Below are 18,029 nucleotides of genomic sequence, written 5' to 3' on the forward strand. Positions count from 1 at the left end.
CTAACATCTATAATTAGATTGTAGAATAATGATAACAATTACACAAGAATTTGGTGATCACTTTTTACATTTCCCCCAAAACTTATGTTTTCTCATGAACACAATATAATTATCCATTGTCTTAAACTCTATTTGTTTGATACAGAGACAAACACAAAACAAATAAACACAAAATGTCATAAATTTATCTTAAACATGTTGACAAGAATCAGTCCCTTTTCTTTTTCTTCTTTTTCTTCTGCTTTCTGTGATCCACCTCTCTGATTTCTTTGTGATCAATGTCTGTGACTTCTTTGTGATCTAAGGTAACATAATACATTCATGTAAACAAGGAAAGCCACATCATACAAGACTCATGAGAGTCATCATACAATTACTGGGCATAAGAATGTCATTGTTGTTACATGTTTTTGCATTACATAGTCCCTTTCCTCTCTAAAGTTTCATTAATATTTTCCCCAGAAATTCTTAGCTTTGCAATCATATTTTGATGGGCAATATAGACCTGCACATAAATTCAACATCTCTATGTGTTTAGAAAAAAAGTCTGGAAAACTGGGTGTCATGGAAGGACGGACAAGGGTAAAACTATATGACCCGCCACATATGCCCCAACCACTTTGTGGCGGGGACATAAAATGTCTATTAAAGTTGTTGTTTTTAGCTGCTACAGTCATTAATCAAACTATAAATCTCTAAGTGATAGGTGATGGATAAAATGTCTACCTTTCTTATGTTTTTTCTTCTTCTTAGATTTCGGCATTACAACAGGTTCTGGATCATCTGAAATCAAAACCAAACTACATGTAAAGCACTACAAACTGCATAGATGAAGCTCACTTATGTGTGGAAAATAACATACACATGTTAAGTCATTTCGGCCCATAAACACAGAAGTATCCCAAAAAATATGATGTACACATTTTGACCATTTTTAAAAATAGTTCTCTGATCATGCAATAAGAGCTTCACATTCTGGATTGGGAAACAAAGAATCCCCATATCCAATCTTTACAAACTTATAATAAATCCCATGATTCCATTCTCATGGTAATAACCCTGATTCATTCTCATGGTGATAACCCTGATTCATTCTCACGGTGATAACCCTGATTCATTCTCACAGTGATAACCCTGATTCATTCTCATGGTAATAATCCTGATTCATTCTCATGGTGATAACCCTGATTCATTCTAATGGTGATAACCCTGATTCACTCTCATGGTGATAACCCTGATTCATTCTCATGGTGATAACCCCGATTCATTCTCATGGTGATAACCCTGATTCAATCTCACAGTGATAACCCTGATTCATTCTCATGGTGATAACCCTGATTCATTCTCATGGTGATAACCCCGATTCATTCTCACAGTGATAACCCTGATTCAATCTCACAGTGATAACCCTGATTCATTCTCACAGTGATAACCCTGATTCATTCTCACGGTGATAACTCTGATCTCACAGTGATAACCCTGATTCATTTTCACAGTGATAACTCTGATCTCACAGTGATAACCCCGATTCATTCTTATGGTAATAACCCTGATTCAATCTCACAGTGATAACTCTGATCTCACAGTGATAACTCTGACCTCACGGTGAATAACCCTGATTCCATCCTTACATACAGTGTACAACAAGAGGTACTGTGAGCAATGCTCACTAAGAATACCCCCCGCTTACCCCAATCTCCCAAAGGGTGTTGGTAATGGGTATAAACTACCTCTTTTCTGAGTGTAAAAAACAAATGGCATGACAAACCGAACCATATTGCTACTTCGATGTCCAGTGCGCGTGACCTTTGACCCCAAAATCGATAGGGAACATCTTCATCCCATGGGTAGTCCATATGTATGATATGGTGACTGTAGGTGGAAAGGATAACGCTTTAGAGCCCGGAAACCATATTGCTACTTCGATGTCCAGTGCGCTTGACCTTTGATCTTTTGACCCCAAAATCAATAGGGAACATCTTCATCCCATGGGTAGTCCATATGTATGATATGGTGACTGTAGGTGGAAAGGATAACGCTTTAGAGCCCGGAAACCATATTGCTACTTCGATGTCCAGTGCGCTTGACCTTTGACCTTTTGACCCCAAAATCGATAGGGAACATCTTCATCCCATGGGTAGTCCATATGTATGATATGGTGACTGTAGGTGGAAAGGATAATGCTTTAGAGCCCGGAAACCATTGCGTCTACAGACGGACGGACGGACGGACGGACAGACGGACAACCCGATTCCAGTATACCCCCCCCCCCCCACAACTTGTTGAGGGGGGTATAATAAATCTTAAGACCCCATACTTTTGAGGAATCCCCATGAATCAAGAAAGTTGTTTAACATGTCACCGAAACATCATATAGACACTGTATGTACAAGTCTGTGTAAAATGTCTATCACATATCCAGTACATGCAGTCTTAAACTAATACATTAACAGTTCGCCTCTGAGGAATGACCATCTAAATCACAGTTTAATTTTACTTTAAAGATGTACGCTCCTGAGGTTAGCATAGCAACTTGAGCAGGTCTTATAAATTTTAGTGTTGATCAGATTTTCATTTCAGCATCACAGATATATTTTCAGTCCTCCTTATTCTCTGCTTTCAAATCCAAAAACTTAAAAACCAGTTTCAAACAAGATGTGTTTGAGAAACACATGTTCCCCCGATAATGGCCAATTCCAAAGATGGTCAAGGTCACAAAGACAAATATCTTGGTACCATTAGAAAGATCTTGTCACAAGAAAAGCTCATGTGCAATATGAAAGCTCTAATATTTACCATTTAAAAGTTATGACCAATGTCAATTTTTTTTAAAGTATATCAAATGCCAAGGTCAAAAGGTTCAGTACCCACGGAAAGGTCTTGTCACAAGGAATACTCATGTGAATTATCAAAGCTCTAGCACACACTGTTCAAAAGTTATTACATGTAGCAAGGTTAAAGTTTCAGACAGAATGACAGACAGGACAAAAACAATATGCCCCTCAATCTTCGATCTCAGGGGCATAAAAAGGTTTTTAAGACTTGGACATTTTTTACAGAAAGACAAAATTTGCATGTGTAAAATTTATCAACATTTTACCTGTAAATGTTTTAAGTGCAAATTGAAATAGGTAACAACTGATACAAAATGAGATGTAACAAGAATTTTTGTCATTATGTTAGCTAAATTAGACTATAGTAAATTTATTATGGAGATTAAATCATGCTGATTACAACAAGCATATACACTGTATCTGAATCAGCTACATATTGAATTTCAAGTGCAAAAAGGTCAAATTCAATGCCATCTGGCTCATTAGTCAGCACATAGACCCCCACTTTTCTCTCTCTGATTTTGTAATTCATCATATATGAATAAAAGTATGCATTTAAAAAAAATACTTTAATGCTGAGGACTGTTCCATTAAAACATATGAGGTACCCGGGGACGGCAATTAAAAAAAAATCTATGGGTGCTTGTCATTGGTAGAAAATTGCATATATGGTGGGTACCTACTGCCAGAAAACTGCATCTGTGGGTGGTTGTTTCGATAAATTCTTTATTTTTTACCGAAACTGAGAGGAATGCAACAAGAGAAGGGAAGGGTTGAAAGTAGAATGTGAAACAAACGCCGTTTTCTGTCTTCGTTTTATCTCGGTCGATGAGGTTCCGCGATCCGGTTATCGTTTCCAGTTTGACTCTAAAATTATAGCGACCGGAAATTAGGATTATCTCCCTTGTCCAAAATGGAAAACGAAACGTGCTCGTGGTCCATTGAAACGGTTTTTGATTTTTTCTAGCTGCAATAATGTAGCCCTATCCAATTTTTTTTATTCTGACGTTTTCGGGATGAGGCTACAATTCCATAGGATCTCCGTAATGGTGCAAAATAATTTTATGAATAACCGATAATAAACTCTGCACTGTGTATTAGTCCCAAATGTTGTTTACACCAAAAGGAGTACCAACTTTGTGCTCGGGCATGTCTAATAAAGGTGTTTTTCATTAAATATATTGTACAGCATGCAAAATTCTTCGTCTGCTCCGCCATGCTTGTTATCGCGAAATCTCGTAGATGGATCTAATGAAAAAGCTAAACATTGACAATCGGCGCGAAAATGTAGTTACTTGAGCCACTTCGACAAAGAAAGGAAAATCATATTGTTGCAGAAAGAATTTACACTCTGCTGTTCGGTTTTTAACTTGATATTAAATTCAAACCTTTTCAATACCGACGAAATAGCTTTCGCCTCCATACTTGTCCATTAATGTAAATACTACTTTATATGACATATGCAAATGACTTGACAATCGGAAGTTGAAACTTCAGTACATCAAACATGGCGCACAAATATGAATCGAGAAATTGGAATTTATCGAAATTGTTGAAAACGGTAGAATAGAGCCTCACAAATCTTAAGTTGCAGATTGTAAATTTATATATTGACTAAGAAACATAGAATATCATTTTATTTATGTAAAGAGACACATTTTCTTGTTTTTTAATACTCAAAATACTAGTCAATTTTAAAACTTTTAATAGTTGTTTTTGAACATTTACAATACTAGACTTTTTATGAACAGGTAGACTTATAAAATTAATTTAGTTCATCATGTTTAAGAAAGACCGTCTTGATAAAATAAATTGATGGTTCTATGATCAAGCTTCATTGATGGCCAGTTATTTGAATGGTGATGACACCCAAGATACTCTTCTCTTTACTATCATGCTTGGGAACATCTGAAAATAGACCTCTATTCAGGGGTTATAAATAGTCATTCATACATATTGAAGTTAAAGAAAAGGTGTATTTCAAATTTATTTCACTTCTATGGGTGGTGCCGCACTATCTAAAATTGCTTCTGTGAGTGATCCCTCATTATATTTTTATGCTTCTATGGGTGGTTACCCAAATTTTAAAGTGCCTTCCCCGGGTACCTCATATGTTTTAATGGAACAGCCCTGAGGAACAAACATCCTTAACAACATAAAATACAAAACAAGACCCAGAAAACATTCCAGTGTGCTGACCTGCTCCAAACGGTACAAATCTCTGTCTGAGGGTGTCTGGAATGGTGTGCTCCTTCTTTGGAGAGGTCTGTATGTGGGGGACAGGGGGGATGTCTATACTGCTCATGATCTGTAGCTGGCCCACAAAACTGCTTCCTGTAAGATAATCCGACATGTCATCTATTTCAACATATCTGGATATTTCATCCGAACAATTCGGTCTGGAGTTTAACTGTCTGGATTCACTAAAATCAGCTGTACACCACCAGGGTTTGACTTCGTGTTTATTAGTTATGCATTGATGTTCTCAATGACATGGAAATTATCATGCAAAGTTTCTTTGGATCTAGCCTGTGCATTTACTTTACAAAACAGCTTTAGGTTATTAGCTTATAAATTTGCCTCTAATCTCAAAAACTCACATGTATGAGATGCTAGCGAATTTAATGCACAGGGTAAAAATAATTTTTAATCTCCATTTCATACATAAACAACAACATGAGGCAGTACATGTATGCTGTATGTAGATCTATTGAACCTCTGTATGTAGATCTATTGAACCTTTGTATGTAGATCTATTGAACCTCTGTATACTGTATGTAGATCTATTGAACCTCTGTATGCTGTATGTAGATCTATTGAACCTCTGTATGTAGATCTATTGAACCTCTGTATGTAGATCTATTGAACCTCTGTATGCTGTATGTAGATCTATTGAACCTCTGTATGCTGTATGTAGATATATTGAACCTCTGTATACTGTATGTAGATCTATTGAACCTCTGTATGTTGTATGTAGATCTATTGAACCTCTGTATGTAGATCTATTGAACCTCTGTATACTGTATGTAGATCTATTGAACCTCTGTATGCTGTATGTAGATCTATTGAACCTCTGTATGCTGTATGTAGATCTATTGAACCTCTGTATACTGTATGTAGATCTATTGAACCTCTGTATGTTGTATGTAGATTTATTGAACCTCTGTATGCTGTATGTAGATCTATTGAACCTCTGTACACTGTATGTAGATCTATTGAACCTCTGTAAGCTGTATGTAGATCTATTGAACCTCTGTATGTAGATCTATTGAACCTCTGTAAGCTGTATGTAGATCTATTGAACCTCTGTATGCTGTATGTAGATCTATTGAACCTCTGTATGCTGTATGTAGATCTATTGAACCTCTGTATGCTGTATGTAGATCTATTGAACATCTGTATGCTGTATGTAGATCTATTGAACCTCTGTATGCTGTATGTAGATCTATTGAACCTCTGGCCACTCACCCTGCTGTAAATGTCCTGTGGACTGATTGATGACCAAGGGGCATAACTCTGATGGTTGTCGACACACTGCAACATCACACTTCTGATCAGAAAAATCTAGATTTGTCATTTTACCAGACAAAGACAGTTTCTGGTTGTGCAAGTCTGACATATCTAACTGCAAAATAAAAATTTTGAATACTTTTACAATCCATGAAAGCTCCTACATGCATTCACTGGTACTGGTGTACTGGTGTGTGTCTCAATTAAACATCAACAGATAAATAAATATCAGATACTTATATTGCTAAATATTGAAGACTAAGAACTTCTAATTATTGAAGAAAGAACAAAAAGGAAATAAAAGCATATGTAATAAAAAGACTGGCTGTAGAATCATCTAGTCAAACAGAGGTCCAAAAACACCACATGATATACAAACACTCACATCACACAGACTACAAACACCACATGATATACAAACACTCACATCACACTGACTACAAACACCACATGATATACAAACACTCACAACACACAGACTACAAACACCATGTGATATACAAACACTCATATCACACAGACTACAAACACCATGTGATATACAAACACTCACATCACACAGACTACAAACACCACGTGACATACAAACACTCACATCACACTGACTACAAACACCACATGATATACAAACACTCACATCACACAGACTACAAACACCATGTTATATACAAACACTCACATCACACATACTACAAACACCATGTGATATACAAACACTCACGATATACAAACACTTACAAACACCACATGCTATACAAACACTCACATCACACAGACTACCATCTTCACAAGTCAAGGGTTATTGATTCGTTACCTCGCACTAACCCTTGACATCAGTCCTCTTTAAAAGTTGGGCTCGAGAAGGAGGATGACGCAATACGCTAAAATTAATCAGCCAATGGGATTTCTTGTTTCAGATGAAAGTTTGGTAAGGGAATAAACAGAAAGTAAAAAATGGCGTCCGTTGACGAAAAGATATGTGAAAAACATCAAATCGATCATTTGACTGAAAACCAAAAGCTTTCGATATCATGTATCAGAGAAGGAAAAGATGTTTTTATTGGGACTAAAACTGGCAGTGGTAAATCGCTATCTTACGAAGTTGTTCCCATTATTTTGGACAATTTGTTTAATTTGTTAAAACATAGTCGACAAACCCATCATTTTTTTTCGGCCCATACCCCAAAACCTCGTCTAATTGTTTCTTCAAGCAAAACGAACTCCCGAAAATCAATCGACGGTATCTGTCTTGTACTAATTGACCACAAATTCTACACCATAATGCCGTCGCCATGCGTGTTTACTGTTTAGTTTTGTTTTCGATCGATTATAAAAGCCGTTGTCTGATTGGTTTGCAGCTTAAGGCTGCAAACCAATCATATTCTTCTTCTCGAGCCCAACTTTTAAATAGCGACTGATGTCAAGGGTTAGTGCGAGGTAACGAATCAATAACCCTTGACTTGTGAAGATGACAGACTACAAACACCAAATGATATACAAACACTCACATCACACTGACTACAAACACCATGTGATATCCAAACACTCACATCACACAGACTACAAACACCATGTGATATACAAGCACTCACATCACACTGACTACAAACACCATGTGATATACAAACACTCACATCACACTGACTACAAACACCATGTGATATACAAACACTCACATCACACAGGCTACAAACATCATGTGACATACAAACACTCACATCACACAGACTACAAACACCATGTGATATACAAACACTCACATCACACAGACTACAAACACCACCTGATATACCAACACTCACATCACACTGACTACAAACACCACGTGATATACAAACACTCACATCACACTGACTACAAGCACCATGTGATATACAAACACTCACATCACACTGACTACAAACACCACGTGATATACAAACACTCACATCACACAGACTACAAACACCATGTGATATACAAACACTCACGATATACAAACACTCACATCACACAGAATACAAACACCACATGATATACAAACACTCACATCACACAGACTACAAACACCATGTGATATACAAACACTCACATCACACAGAGTACAAACATCATGTGATATACAAACACTCACATCATACAGACTACAAACACCACATGATATACAAACACTCACATCACACAGAGTACAAATACATGTGATACACTAAATGTTTATGTAACATAACGAAGAATCTGGCAATACTGAAACACCACATCACAGAGAGTAAAAACACCAACTGCCTACAAACACCTACATCACATGTACATCACATCAAATACAAACACCTACATCACATCAAATACAAACATCTACATCACATCAAATACAAACATCTACATCACATCAAATACAAACATCTACATCACATCAAATACAAACACCTACATCACATCTACATCACATCAAATACAAACACCTACATCACATCAAATACAAACATCTACATCACATCAAATACAAACATCTACATCACATCTACATCACATCAAATACAAACACCTACATCACATCAAATACAAACACCTACATCACATCAAATACAAACACCTACATCACATGTACATCACATCAAATACAAACACCTACATCACATGTACATCACATCAAATACAAACACCTACATCACATCAAATACAAACACCTACATCACATCAAATACAAACACCTACGTCACATCAGATACAAACACCTACATCACATCAAATACAAACACCTACATCACATCAAATACAAACACCTACATCACATCAAATACAAACACCTACATCACATCAAATACAAACACCTACATCACATGTACATCACATCAAATACAAACACCTACATCACATCAAATACAAACATCTACATCACATCAAATACAAACACCTACATCACATCAAATACAAACACCTACATCACATCAAATACAAACACCTACATCACATCAAATACAAACACCTACGTCACATCAAATACAAACACCTACATCACATCAAATACAAACACCTACATCACATCAAATACAAACACCTACATCACATCAAATACAAACACCTACGTCGCATGGAGCTGTGATTAACCAGAGCTCCGAGTCATTTGGTAGGTTTTCGGACAAAACTGGTTTTTTAGTGAAGGATGCATCAACCTGCTTAAAACCCTTCCTCTGGAATCTACAAAATAATTTAATATAAACTATATGTATACGTTTATAGCCAAAGATCTAAGTGCAAAGGAGTTTTTTGATGTATCAAGTATACATAAAATTTCTTTTATTTTCAGATGGTAACTTTTCGCAATAATGCAAACAATCATATATAAAGATCACCAAGTCGTCAGGACAAATTAAAAAATACCATTTATTAAAATAAGAAATTTCGTGAAATCAACTCCTGGGGCCCATTTTACAAAAGATTTTAATCAAGACCAAAAATACTCTTTGCAATCAGTTAAATGCTGAACTTTTTAAGAATTAAAAAATTCAACAAGAACTCCATAAGCTTGTCAGATAAGGTGGGGCATATCCTCTTGCAATGAGTGTCTAAAAGCTTTTTCTATGAAGTCCTGTAGTAACCTTCACCTTTCAGTTTGACCTTTTGACTCCAAAATTATTATGGTTTTTCCTCTCTTGATAACAAAGCTACCTGTAAAGATCAAATCAATCAAGGAAAAAAATGTGGCCTGTAGTGTGTCTATAAACTCAGTGTTACACCCACCCACTAACCCATACACAAACAGTTCCATTACTATATCCACTCTCACAATAAATGGTGAGGGGATAATTAGCAAATCACGTACATAGTACAGCCATACTTTCAAAATCAAAAACATTGGTCTTAATTGTAAGACCTAAATTGTAAAATGGAGCTCGCCAGGGTTTCAGGAAGTTGATTTTGAAAGAAGAAAACCATTCACCTGAAGTCGTGGAGCTGTGCTGGGTTCCCTGCTGGTGCTCCTTCACTGTCACTCTCGTCAGAACCACCAGAGTCCACAACACGCTTGACAGATTCTGTGACATCATCTCTAGAGTTTGACTTTTCCTCTTTTCTCTTTTTCTTTTTACTAGACACAGATCTGTCCTTATCTTCACTGTCTTTCAGTTTTCTCTTTCGTGAAGAGAATGTTTCACTGGTTGAGGAAATGGACAGACCATTGTCTGTTGACGTAGTTACAGATTCATTGTCACCCTGCGATACTTTATGTTTCACTTTCTTTTTGGGAGAAGGCACACTTTCCAACTCCTCCTTTTGTGTCTTCTTTGAGGGAGACATATCTGAAGATTCGATCCTCTGCTTAGACTTTCTTTTTCTGTCTGATGGCATTACAGGACTAAGGTTTGGATTCTGCTTTTGATGTGTCACATTCGCTGTCATTAAAAAATAACACAAAGTGAATATATGAAATATTGAAGTATTCCCACACAACGAACAATAAATTTTCACCCTCATAATGGGTGCAGATCAATTTGGCATTTAATAGCTCTGGCTTCGATTAACTTTGGCCTCGGGTAAATTATCAATACACATTTACTGCTAAGGATGAAGGATTTTAATAATACCAAGATACTGATATGCAACTATTGTGGCCTCATCCTACACCTAGTGAACATTATTTGAACAAACTTGAATATGCACTACCTGGGGATTCTTGCATATCAACATGACTCACTAATCATAGCCCTATTGTTCTTGAGATTTCAACAAGTTTTTTTTTTTATATATCTATATATAAAAAATTAATCCCTTATTGTGACCCCACCCAACCTGGGGGCCATGATTTGAACAAATTGAATCTACCCTATGTCAGGAAGCTTTCATGTAAGACTATGTTTCAACTTTTCTGGACCATTGGTCCTTGAGATAAAGATTTTTAAATGACTCAACCCTATTTTTGCATTTTCTTGATTATCTTCCCATTGTAAAGAGCATGTCTCTTAATTTTGGCAAACTTGAGTCCTTCATCCAAGGATGATTTCAGCCAAGTTTGATTGAAATTGGCCAAGTTGTTTTGGAGAAGAAGTTGAATATGTTAAAAGTTGACAGACAGATGGACGCCAGACAAAAAAGGATCAGAATAGCAGCTAGCTCACTTAAGCTTTCAGCTGAGGTGAGCTAATATTGTCAAATGTAAGGGAAATGTCACATGTACAACAATGTCAAATTCATATTAACAATAATGTAAGACAATGTCACATCTAAGACAATGTCACATGTAAGACAATGTCACATCTAAGACAATGTCACATGTACTGTATATACAATAAGACTATACCAAATGTAAGACAATACAAAAAAGTTCACATTCATCTGTCAGGATTGGAGATCATAAACCAGGGTTCGAAATTACCTCATGTCCGTAAGTCCGAGACTAGTAAACAAGAGGCCCATGGGCCACATCGCTCACCTGAGTCACCTTGGTCCATATCAGAAGATTTTCCATATCTATTTGCATGTAAAACCGTAGTCCCTATTATGGCCCCAAACCTACCCCTGGAGGCCATGGTTTTTGCAAACTTGAATCTACACTATGTCAGAAAGCTTTCATGTAAATATGAACTTCTTTGGCCCAATGGTTCTTGAGAAGAAGATTTTTAAAGATTTTCCCTATATATTTGTATGTAAAACTTTGATCCCCTATTGTGGCCCCATCCTACCCCAGGGGGGCATGATTTCAACAAACCTGAATCTGAACTATATCAGAAAGCTTTCATATAAATCTCAGCTTTTCTGGCTTAGTGGTTCTGGGAAGAAGATTTTTAAAGATTTTTCCTATATATTTGTATGTAAAACTTTGACCCCCTATTGTGGCCCCATCCGACCCCCGGGGGCCATGATCTTAGCAATTTATAATCTGCACTATATCAGGAAGCTTTCATATAAATCTCAGCTTTTCTGGCTCAGTGGTTCTTGAGAAGAAGATTTTAAAAGATTTTTCCTATAAATTTGTATGTAAAACTTTGATGTCCCCCTTCAATCCCCGGGGTCCATGATTTTAACGAACTTGAATCTGAACTATATAAAAAAAAAACCACAAAAAAACCCACCAAAAAAACAATTTAGAATCTGCATTATATAAGGAAGCTTTCATATAAATCTCAGCTTTTCTGGCTCTGTGGTTCTTGAGAAGAAGATTTTTAAAGATGTTCCCTATATATTTGTATGTAAAACTTTGATCCCCTATTGTGGCCCCATCCGACCCCCGGGGGCCATGATTTTAACAATTTAGAATCTGCTTTATATAACGAAGCTTTCATATAAATCTCAGCTTTTCTGGCTCAGTGGTTCCTGAGAAGAAGATTTTTAAAGATTTTCCCTATATATTTGTATGTAAAACTTTGATCCCCTATTGTGGCCCCATCCGACCCCCGGGGGCCATGATTTTAACAATTTAGAATTTGCATTATATCAGGAAGCTTTCATATAAATCTCAGCTTTTCTGGCTCAGTGGTTCTTGAGAAGAAGATTTTTAAAGATTTTTCCTATATATTTGTATGTAAAACTTTGACCCCCTATTGTGGCCCCCATCCGACCCCCTGGGGCCATGATTTTAACAATTTAGAATCTGCATTATATAAGGAAGCTTTCATATAAATCTCAGCTTTTCTGGCTCAGTGGTTCTTGAGAAGATTTTTAAAGATTTTCCCTATATATTTGTATGTAAAACTTTGACCCCCTATTGTGGCCCCATCCGACCCCCGGGGGCCATGATTTTAACAATTTAGAATCTGCACTACCTAATAAAGCTTATCTATAAATTTCATCTTTTCTGGCCCAGTGGTTCTTGAGAAGAAGATTTTTTAATGACCCTACCCTATTTTTACCTTTTCTTGATTATCTCCCCTTGGAAGGTGGCCTGGCCCTTTATTTTAACAATTTAGAATTCCATTTACCTAAGGATGTTTTGTGCCAACTTTGGTTGAAATTGACCCAGTGGTTGTTGAGAAGAAGTTGAAAATGTGTAAAGTTTACAGACGGACGGACGCCGGAATACGGGTGATCAGAAAAGCTCACTTGAGCTTTCAGCTCAGGTGAGCTAAAAACGTGTCGGACTAGTAAACTCTCTATAGCACTAGTCCGTACAGACTAGTGAAAATCCGGAAATCAATCTTGAATTGGTTAAGATTTTAGCAAGATTTGTCTGAGTTTCTTAGATGTTTGAACTTATGGTCTATTACCTGAATGATTAAGTGTTTGCGTGACTATGACATCCTGATCTTTCAAACACATGGAGTGCGTTCGAGACCGCCATTCTTCGAATGAGCACAAATTCCTGCCAATTCCGAACTCCAAGTACGCATCACGAGAACGGATTCGAGGTGCAAGAACTGCAAGTAGTGTGATCTAAGAACAAGCACGCTTGTGCGCACATGTTCTCGTCATTCACGACTCAAACACAGGAGTTTGTAACACTATAGTTCATGGCTTGGTAAATCGAGTGAATTTTATTGACTTTACTGATAAAATTTTGAACTCCTATGACTGTAAGAACTGAGCACGAAAACAATGGGAACGTCGATCTCGAACGCACTTATGGACGTTTATAAAAGGATTAACTCAGAAGTTACTGTATGCTTCTGAAGATCTTGAATGCAAAATAAAGTATGGTGGTCTTTTTCTTCTGAAGGTGTCAGAAAATGAATTGCTTGCAACTGTGATGTGTTTGGTTTCATTAAATACTATTGAATAAAATGATCATTTAATGATATACTGGACGGACTAGTGAAATGCTTTGCGGACTAGTGAACATCAATAGTGACTAGTCCGTACAGACTAGTGCTTGAAAAAGTTAATTTCGAACCCTGTAAACTAACAAGAGTACCGCCAATGGTACATAATACGCCCATGAAAAGCTAATAGAGGGTGTTTTTCTTACACTGTGATTTGTAGAACTTGGCTTCAAGTAGTATCAGCAATCATCAGGGTGTGACATACTTCCTTTGCATCATAAAAACAGACAAATCATTTTCTCTCTATGTAATATTTTCACTTGGCATAAGATGTATGTGTACAAAGTTTGATGGTCCTCGCCCCAACGGTTTGGTCTGTATCCTCCTACTATGACCTTTGACCTTGAGAAACAATAGGCACCCTTCACTTGGCATAAAGTGTATGTGTACGAAGTTTGACGGTTCTAGCCCCAACAGTTCAGTCTGTATACTGCTTACAAGGTTTTCTTACTAAGTGATACTGCGACCTTGACCTTGAAAAATAAAAGGCATCTTCCTTTCATTATGGTGATCAACTGTACCAAATTGCAATATCTTGGAGTGTACGGTTCGGTTTGTATCCTGCCTACAATGTTTTCCTACTAACTGATACTGCAACCTTGACCTTTGACCTCTTACCTTAAAAGACAGTAGTCATCTTCCTCTCATCATGGTGATCAAATGTACCAAGCTGCAATATCCTGGAGCTTACATTTCGGTTTGTATCCTGCCTACAATTTTTTCCTACCAAGTGATACTACGACCTTGACCTTGAAAAACAATATTGGCATCTTCCTTTCATCATGGTGATTGAATGCACCAAGTTGTAAAATCCTGATGCTTACAGTTCAGTCTGTATCTTACCCACAACATCCTGACAGATGGACAGACAGACAGACGCCATAATATATGTCCCCTTTTTGATGGGTGTATAAAAAAAAACTACTTAAAAAAATTGATCTTGCATATTTTCAGATGATTTATAAGTCTTACTTACATTTTAAATCATATTTCAAATATGACTTGAAATATGACATCAATAAAATATTGATTTGGGCCAATTCCATTTTATAATTGGATCATTGTAGATCAAACAGATCATTGTAGATCAAACAGCTAGAGTTTTCATGTCTTTATCAACGTCTCAGTTGATGTAAAATCTAACCTGTTCCATTCAACCTGTCTTTCGTTCTGTGTTTTCTCTCTTTTCTTTCTATCTTTCTTGAAATCTTTCCTGCAATCTTCAGAATGTCACTGTCAATGGTATCCTCACTCTCTAGAAGATACAGAATGCAAATTAATAATTGGTGATTTTAAATCTTTATATAAATGCTACTATGAAATATATATCATTATTTTATTTCTGCAGAACTTCTACCCAGGTGAGTGTGTGTTATATGTTTTGGATATGAATACAGTAATTATAATCTAACATTTACATTGTGGCAATGGTGAAATAACTTATCCAATCAAGTCACTGCTCATCTGGGTCACCTTGTTGTAATTCAAAATAATACAGTTCATAACTAGAGTGTGAAATTAGTCGAACATTCAGGTGGACTAGAAGGGCTGACTTAACCAACTTAAAAAGTACATGTTAATCCTGCGAGAGATAATCCAACCCACAAGAAATAAATAATTAAGTATAACATAATAAGTGTGTCAGTGTATAATAAATTACAAATCTCATCTGCTGTATCATTAAATATCTAAAGAACTGGAGACACATGAAGATCATGAATTGTTTTCAAATTCACACTCATTTCATCAACTTGTGCATAAAATGATTCTATTGAAGTCATGCAACATCTGAGCATTGTAAATGTATCCCAAGATTCCGATATGTTCAGCCTGAAGAGATCAACCACACAACATTTTTATGACAGAAATAAAAATGTCATACAATAATGATTATAATTGTACATGTAGAATTAAAATCGAATTATGCCATGACAAAGAAAATATATTGATTTCATTGATCACAAGTCTGAATGATATGTGTATCATATCAGCAGTATTATACATGTATCGTGATATAGTTGTAAATCATATCAGTCTGTCATTAATCGAAAATGATTCTGAGTACATTGGAGAAATTGAGAGTATATTTAACTCTTTATTATTCAAGTAATTTTTATTTGTAACAGTTACTTGTTACATTCCATAAACTACAATAATGTAACATAATTATAAAAACACTACAGATGAGTCAAAAGTGAGAAATAGTCTTTCAGATTTCAGGGCTGAATACCAATAATTTTCTGTCAGTCTTGAAGATTTAAAAATAAAAATCAGTTTTGCAACAGGCTTTGCTCCTGCTGTGTACCGAATTGGCCACAAGGTCGCCATCTTGGTACTTGTAAAGATAAGCAGAAATCTTGTTCTGTAATAAATCTACAAAAATACTACGCGAATGGAAAAAAAACCTAGTTAAACAATAAGGCTACATGTTTTGAATCTGTCCTTCATTAAAAATGACTGACAAGACTGCCGGATAGCCCAATTTTGACATGTACATCCGAGTAAGTCTTGTGATTTTTATTTTAGAAATAATACTACCACTACAAAATAAACAAAAAAATCGAAGAAGTCTTCTAATTTATGAAAATTGCATTGTATGTGATACATAAATTATCATATCACATGTTCATATATCATGATATGTATCATATTGTGAGATACTCCTCTGTATTCAGACCTATTCATAGACATGGAGGCTAAAAAGTTTGTTGTGTATCCTCTGTGTTCTTGTTGTTAATCTCCAATGAGGATACAGAATCCTCCTGAATGGGACACCAGTCCATTGCAGGTTAGCCCCCAGCCAAAACATGTATCTATTTATAGAGGGCAAAGCCCTCTCACAGCCCGAAGAGCCATGAGAGCAGAGCTCTCCCTACAGGTAACACATATATACATGTTTAAAAGGAAAATATAGAAAACTAATGAAAAATTAAACCATATCAATGGAACTTGAAAATTTTGGTCCCAATGGCGTCAATTCGAATACTAGCATGTGGACATGTATTTCTCCATTTTGTATCTCGTATACCCAAGTTCACGTCGTTCTGAGATGTTACAAAAACTCCGTAAAAGCATGTAAATCTTATTTTCTTAATCATATATGATCACTCCTTGATTAACATGATTGTGCCATGTCTCCTAGGTTTGTGTATTTGCTAAACACTGACGCTAAATATGACATCACAATGTACTGTTTACATCAGTTGCATATCGTTTCCCACGTTCAATGAATAGGCGGATAAAAAATGCCTAAAGTTAGAATACTTTGATTGAGCTATGTCCTCACACGTTAGGTGCTAATATTTCGGGATATTTTTTGTCCCATTATGGATCTAGATACTACTGCCAATATCGTTTGCTTTGCCCTCAAACACGGTCATGCCGCAAGACATATTCGCTTAATGAACTGAGACTATTGTCCGAAAACACATGAAGCTATATTGTGACTCGATCCAGGGTCCTTCTACTTTTCACCCTAATCCAATGGACGACTGAATCACAATTATTTTCACTCTATAATTCATTTTCTTGTGTGTTTCAGATTCAAAGTAACATCTTTCGACCATGCATTCCAATGTCCTTCAAGCATTGCTCTATCTCGGAAACTCTGCAAAATGTGATGCGCTACATGCATACATAAGGATGCAAAATATAGATACAGGTTAACTGCAGTTACCCGGGATTTCAACTTCTCCATTCGTTGCTTTCCAATAAATGTTGGCATCTACATCTTTTGATTTTCGAGATGCGGCAGAACTTCCGATTTTGTCTGAAATCATTAAACCTACACGTATGACTGGTGTGATTTGAATAACTAACAGTTTTAAAGTCAATACACGAATACACGTGCTCCACTTTCCAAGTTTTCTACGTTTCTCAAACAGGTTTAAGAACATGGGTAGTAAATGAAAACTGTAACTATGCAACATTTTCATTTCCGAACAAAGCTTTTAAAATG

General features: G+C 36.3%; 1 protein-coding gene across 1 annotated transcript; it reads right to left on the reverse strand.

Annotated features, from left to right (window-relative positions):
• Positions 1-49: 49 nt before the first annotated feature.
• Positions 50-17,963, reverse strand: LOC130048376 (uncharacterized). Its single transcript, XM_056145028.1, has 8 exons — positions 17,748-17,963; positions 15,216-15,326; positions 10,261-10,711; positions 9,407-9,518; positions 6,303-6,459; positions 5,034-5,168; positions 727-783; positions 50-300 (listed from the first exon to the last, which is right to left on the reverse strand). Exons 1-8 carry the CDS (start codon positions 17,848-17,850, stop codon positions 209-211), a joined length of 1,218 nt encoding a protein of 405 aa, XP_056001003.1. The 5' UTR covers positions 17,851-17,963; the 3' UTR covers positions 50-208.
• Between the last annotated feature and the right edge of the window lie 66 nt (positions 17,964-18,029).

This window comes from Ostrea edulis, chromosome 7, assembly GCF_947568905.1.
Source record: "Ostrea edulis chromosome 7, xbOstEdul1.1, whole genome shotgun sequence".
Taxonomy (NCBI): domain Eukaryota; kingdom Metazoa; phylum Mollusca; class Bivalvia; order Ostreida; family Ostreidae; genus Ostrea; species Ostrea edulis.

Bases quoted from the DNA above. Each gene is read 5' to 3' on its own strand.
- LOC130048376 (XM_056145028.1), bottom strand. From the start codon at position 17,850: ATGATTTCAGACAAAATCGGAAGTTCTGCCGCATCTCGAAAATCAAAA. The intron at 5,169-6,302 runs GTGAGTGGCCAG...ATTATCTTACAG, and splicing joins CACAGGACATTTACAGCAGG to GAAGCAGTTTTGTGGGCCAG. The intron at 784-5,033 runs GTCAGCACACTG...TTTTGATTTCAG, and splicing joins ATTTGTACCGTTTGGAGCAG to ATGATCCAGAACCTGTTGTA.